This window comes from Phoenix dactylifera, chromosome 15 (genome assembly GCF_051530095.1).
Source record: "Phoenix dactylifera cultivar Ajwa chromosome 15, Ajwa_hap1_PhDact_Kaust_v1.1, whole genome shotgun sequence".
Classification (NCBI taxonomy): Eukaryota; Viridiplantae; Streptophyta; class Magnoliopsida; order Arecales; family Arecaceae; genus Phoenix; species Phoenix dactylifera.
Window position 1 is genome coordinate 16,374,316 of NC_143204.1, and position 5,366 is coordinate 16,379,681.

Sequence of the window (5,366 nt, forward strand, 5' to 3'; positions counted from 1 at the left end):
GTCACGTGTATTCCGCATGGCCGTCCCTCATCCTCCGCAGGCCCGAACGGGAGGCCGCCGCCCGGTTGACGGATTGATGACAGCGTTGACCGTTTGTGGTCCCCTCCCGGGCCCACCACCCCATTTCCTCCAAAATATTTTAATTTAGACAATAATAAATAACGTAATTTTTGAAACTGGGACTGATGGTGGCCAGATCCCCACGAGCAGCAAAAAAAGAAAGCGGCATTATCGACATATCGCCAAAATGAACCCACTCTCACACCCCCTATTCTAGGGCCACATAGAAGGCATCTAGGTCTAGGGTCGGTGCATGGGTGTCAAATTGTGTTCAATTGATGGAAATGTGTTTACAAATGAAGGGAAAGGGATGGAAAAGTACCAGTAGAAGAGGAAGTGGAGGAGGAGAAGTAGAGAAGGGAAGCAAAGCAGAGAAGAGGAAGAGATGACGCATTTCCCCCCCCTCAATCTCTACCCCCGAAATTTCTGATATTTAGTTTTAAGTCCCTCCTTTCTCCTCTCTTTCTTAGGGTTGTCGAGCTCGTGGGCTAGTCCTCCAGCTCCTGTGACCCAAGCTAGTTAGGGTTAGGGTTTTTCTCCTTCGAAATGCGCTGCCCGTCGGCGATGGAACGCCGCCGGGGGATCATCGCTGCAGGTACTCTAGTCTCCGCCCTCCTTTTCCTCGTCGCCGCGGCGGCGGATGACGCGCGCGCCGCCGAGAGGCAGGCTCTTCTCCAGTTCAAGGCTGCCGTCTTCTCCGACCCCGCCGGATTCCTCCGCGGATGGTCCGACGCAGCCCCCGGCTCCGACACTTGCTCCTGGCCCGGCGTCTCCTGCGACGCGGGATCCAGGGTAGTGGGGCTCAATATATCGGCCAAAGGTGGCGCCTTTTTCCCTTCTTGCGGCCGGTCGGGACCGCTGTGGAAGAGTTGCCCGGATCTCGCACGGAGGATGGCCGGAAAGCTGAGCCCCGCACTTGGGAAGTTGGTGGAGTTGAGGGTTCTTTCGCTACCTTTCCATGGCTTTGATGGCGAGATACCCGGTGAGATCTGGGAGCTGGAGAACTTGGAAGTCCTCGATCTCGAGGGGAACTCGCTGTCCGGCTACCTTCCCTCCCGCTTCATGCGCGGCTTGCGTGTGTTCAATCTGGCCTCCAATCTGCTCCAAGGTGAGATTCCACTCTCGCTCTCAAGCTGCACGCATTTAGAAACCCTAGACCTCTCCGGAAACCTGCTCAACGGCACGATCCCTGGGTTTCTTGGTGACTTTCCCAAGCTGAGAGAGCTATCTCTGTCTTTTAACCGGTTCACCGGTGCGATTCCTGATGAGCTCGGAGCTGGTTGCCGGAGTCTGGAGCATCTTGACCTGTCGGCAAATCTTCTAGTTGGTAGCATTCCTGGTGGCTTGGGGAATTGCAGTGAGCTTCGGTCCCTGTTGCTATTTTCCAATTTGTTAGATGACGTTATTCCTTCAGACCTTGGCCGCTTGAAAAAGCTTCAAGTTTTGGACGTTTCAAGGAACAGCTTGAGTGGCTCCGTACCTGTGGAGCTTGGAGGCTGTGTCGAATTATCTATTCTTGTTCTTTCAAATCCATACTATCCGATGACCACTTTTGATAACTCGAGCTATGCTGATATCGATGATTTCAACTATTTTCAAGGTGGAATTTCTGAGAGCATTACAACCCTGTCAAAGCTTAGGATCCTCTGGGCCCCAAGGGCGACGCTGGAAGGTGAGATTCCCGGCAGTTGGGGTACTTGTGAGAGCTTAGAAATGGTTAACTTAGGTGAAAATATCCTCACCGGGCGGATCCCGAAAGTGTTTGGGCAGTGCCAGAATCTTAAAGTTTTTAACTTGAGCTCGAACAAGTTGAGTGGCTGGCTGAGTGAGGAGCTTCCTGTTCCTTGCATGGATATGTTTGATATTAGTGGGAATCAGTTATCTGGCTCCATTCCGAAGTTTATCCCAAAAGCATGCTCTTCATCCCAGTTCCTGCTTGATGATCTGTTCTCTGCATACTTTTTGTACTTTTCATATAGGAGTCAAGCTGGAATCTCCTTGCTTACGAATGAATTCGATGGTGAAATTACAGTTTATCATAATTTTGGCGGGAACAATTTTACCGGTAATCTGGCATCTCTACCACTTCAAGCCGACAAGTTGGGAAAGCCAATGGTTTATGCCTTTCTGGCTGACGATAATAATCTTGTCGGGACGTTAGCAGATGTTCTTTTCAATACATGCAAGGACTTGGATGGATTGATCATTGACTTCAGCAACAACTTCATTTCTGGCGCAATTCCAACAGAAATTGGGTCCATGTGCAAATCTCTTGTAGTGTTTGATGTTGCTGAGAACCAAATTACAGGTGTGATTCCTCAGAGTATTGGGTTATTGAACAGTCTTGTTGGATTGGACTTGAGCAGGAACCATATTCAGGGCAATATGCCAGCGAGTTTGGAGAATTTGAAACATTTGGAGGATCTGTCCTTGGCCAATAACAACCTCAGTGGTTTCATCCCTGCTGGCTTGGGTCAGTTGCATGCTCTCAAGGTGCTGGATCTTTCTTCCAACTCTCTCTCAGGAGAGATCCCTAGTGGTCTTGCCAATTTTAAGAGTCTCACTGTCCTTCTTCTTGATAATAATAAACTTTCTGGAAATATTCCTTCTGGTTTTGCTAACATAACATCGCTCTCGGTGTTTAATGTGTCATTCAATAATTTGTCGGGGCCATTACCTTTAAATGCTAGCACCATTCAATGTGATAGTGTTCTTGGAAACCCTTTGCTCCAGTCTTGTCATGTATCTTCTCTCTCTGTTCCGCCATCTGACAATCAGGGGCATTCTGGGGATTCACAAGCATCTAATGATTCACCACCTGGAAGCCCACCAAGTGATAGTAGCAATAGAGGGTTCAATTCTATTGAGATTGCTTCAATAGCGTCAGCAGCAGCCATTGTTTCAGTCCTTTTAGCGCTGATTGCCCTCTACATATACACCAGAAAATGTGCACCAAGATTTGCAGGTCAGTCTTCGAGAAGAAGAGAAGTCGTGATTTTCACAGAAATCGGGGTTCCTATAACTTATGAGAGTGTTGTGCGAGCCACTGGGAATTTTAATACAAGCAACTGCATTGGAAGTGGAGGTTTTGGAGCCACGTACAAGGCTGAGATTTCACCTGGAGTTGTGGTGGCTATTAAAAGACTCTCAGTAGGGAAGCTCCAAGGTATTCAGCAGTTCCATGCAGAGATCAAAACCCTTGGGAGGTGGCGCCACCCAAATCTTGTTACTTTGATAGGCTATCATGTCAGTGAGGCAGAGATGTTTCTCATATATAATTATTTGCCTGGAGGAAATCTTGAGAGATTTATACAGGAGAGGGCTAAGAGACCTGTTGATTGGAGGATGCTTCATAAAATTGCTTTAGACATTGCATGTGCGCTTGCTTACCTGCATGACCATTGCATACCTCGTATCCTACATCGGGATGTTAAGCCAAGCAACATTTTATTGGACAATGATTATAATGGTTATCTCTCGGATTTTGGTTTGGCAAGGCTTCTTGGGAATTCTGAAACCCATGCAACTACTGGTGTTGCTGGGACATTTGGATATGTTGCCCCAGAGTATGCTATGACTTGTCGTGTTTCTGATAAGGCTGACGTATACAGCTATGGTGTAGTGCTGATGGAGTTGATTTCAGATAAGAAAGCCTTGGATCCCTCATTCTCTCCTTATGGAAATGGTTTCAATATTGTTGCATGGGCATGCATGCTGCTTCGCCAGGGCCGGGCTCGTGAGTTTTTCACTGAGGGGCTGTGGGATGTAGCTCCACATGATGATTTGGTAGAAACGTTGCACTTAGCTGTCATGTGTACTGTTGATACACTTTCAACCAGGCCCTCAATGAAGCAAGTTGTACTACGGCTAAAGCAGCTTCAACCCCCAAACTGCTAGCATCAATATCACAAGAATTATTAACCCATTCATCCTTGGAAAGGGTAAAATGAGTTGTAATTTGTATTTTATTTAGTCAATTTTTCTGATCACCCCTTAGACTTGATTCTTAGTTGTAGTCATTGTCTTTATATTATAGAACATCTTCTTTTACCCCATGTCTCTCTCTGGGGTGGCTTACTTACTGATGTATCTGCAAAGGAAAGAAAATGCAGATGTATCTTAACCAGATCAGCTTAAAAATATGTCTTTACATGTATTTATGTAAATTTTATTCCATTTAGACTTGTATTTGTCATTTGAACTTCTGAGTAGTTTTCGAAGATTATGATTGATTCCTTTTGTGGAATTCTGCTTTCTTTTCTTCTTTTTTTTCACAACTGCATGTGAAGGACTTTTATTATGCAATAAAGTTTGCTAGTGATACTTTATTACTTTATTAATCAGGAAATTTGGTAAAATGTCACGTAGAAATCATGTTGCTAGGTTTTGTATTGAGAAGAGTAACTTCTTTACTAAAGAAGTTTGGAGACATGCTCCATCATGCAATTGTCAAGAGAGCAAGAAAAGAAATTAATTAATGTTTGATTTTTTTCCCCTCAAGATTATTCTATAAGAGTCAGAGACCATGCTGTTTGAAGTAAATTATATAAAGACATCTTTTCTATGTTTGGAAGAAATAGAAGGTTCTATCTATTTTGGACTTGCTATACTATTCGAAGAGCTTGTGCTTCCTTTGGATATGCATTTTGTTCCATTTTTCCACATCATGAACAAGTTTTGAATGACATGGGAGGTACTACCTGCCACTCTATGCTGACTTTTTATTTCTCTCTTTTTTCTTTTAAGTTAAGAAATGAAATATGTCCATCAGATGACGACATTGAAGTTTTGAATGTATGGATGCAGGCAATACAGCTATGAGTTCCTTAAATTTTACTTGTTCCAAAGCAGGTAAATGAGATAGAATAAGACTTTAGTCTCGCATGCATACTAAGTTGTTATATGAACATCATATATATTTTCCCCATGTTTTATTTTAATTTGCATGTTTATGTATGCATTACTACATTAAGGATTACTGACCATTTCAGTCAGTCTCTATCTCATTATAATCGTTTTGAGATTCCAAAATAGCTTATATAGGATGTATGCGGGCATAATTTTGTCCACAAATAATATGTCTTAGTTAAATACTTAAAAAAATAAATACGTTGTCTGTTATTGGTTATATATGTATGGGAAGTACATGGTCATTATCTTGATTCTTTGTGCTTAACTACAGAAGCAAAAATTGACAAGTAGTCATCAAATGCACACATTCAGCAGCCTTTTTCTCTTTACAGAAATGGAATCTCATCAAATTGACAATCATACATGGCACGCATGACCTATCTCATCTGTTGATG

General features: G+C 43.7%; 1 protein-coding gene across 1 annotated transcript; it reads left to right on the plus strand.

Moving 5' to 3' along the window:
• Positions 1-190: 190 nt before the first annotated feature.
• Positions 191-4,240, plus strand: LOC103708261 (LRR receptor-like serine/threonine-protein kinase RPK2). Its single transcript, XM_008793101.6, has one exon. The coding sequence runs from the start codon at positions 607-609 to the stop codon at positions 3,955-3,957; it is 3,351 nt and encodes a 1,116-aa protein (XP_008791323.3). The 5' UTR covers positions 191-606; the 3' UTR covers positions 3,958-4,240.
• The last annotated feature ends 1,126 nt before the right edge of the window (positions 4,241-5,366 follow it).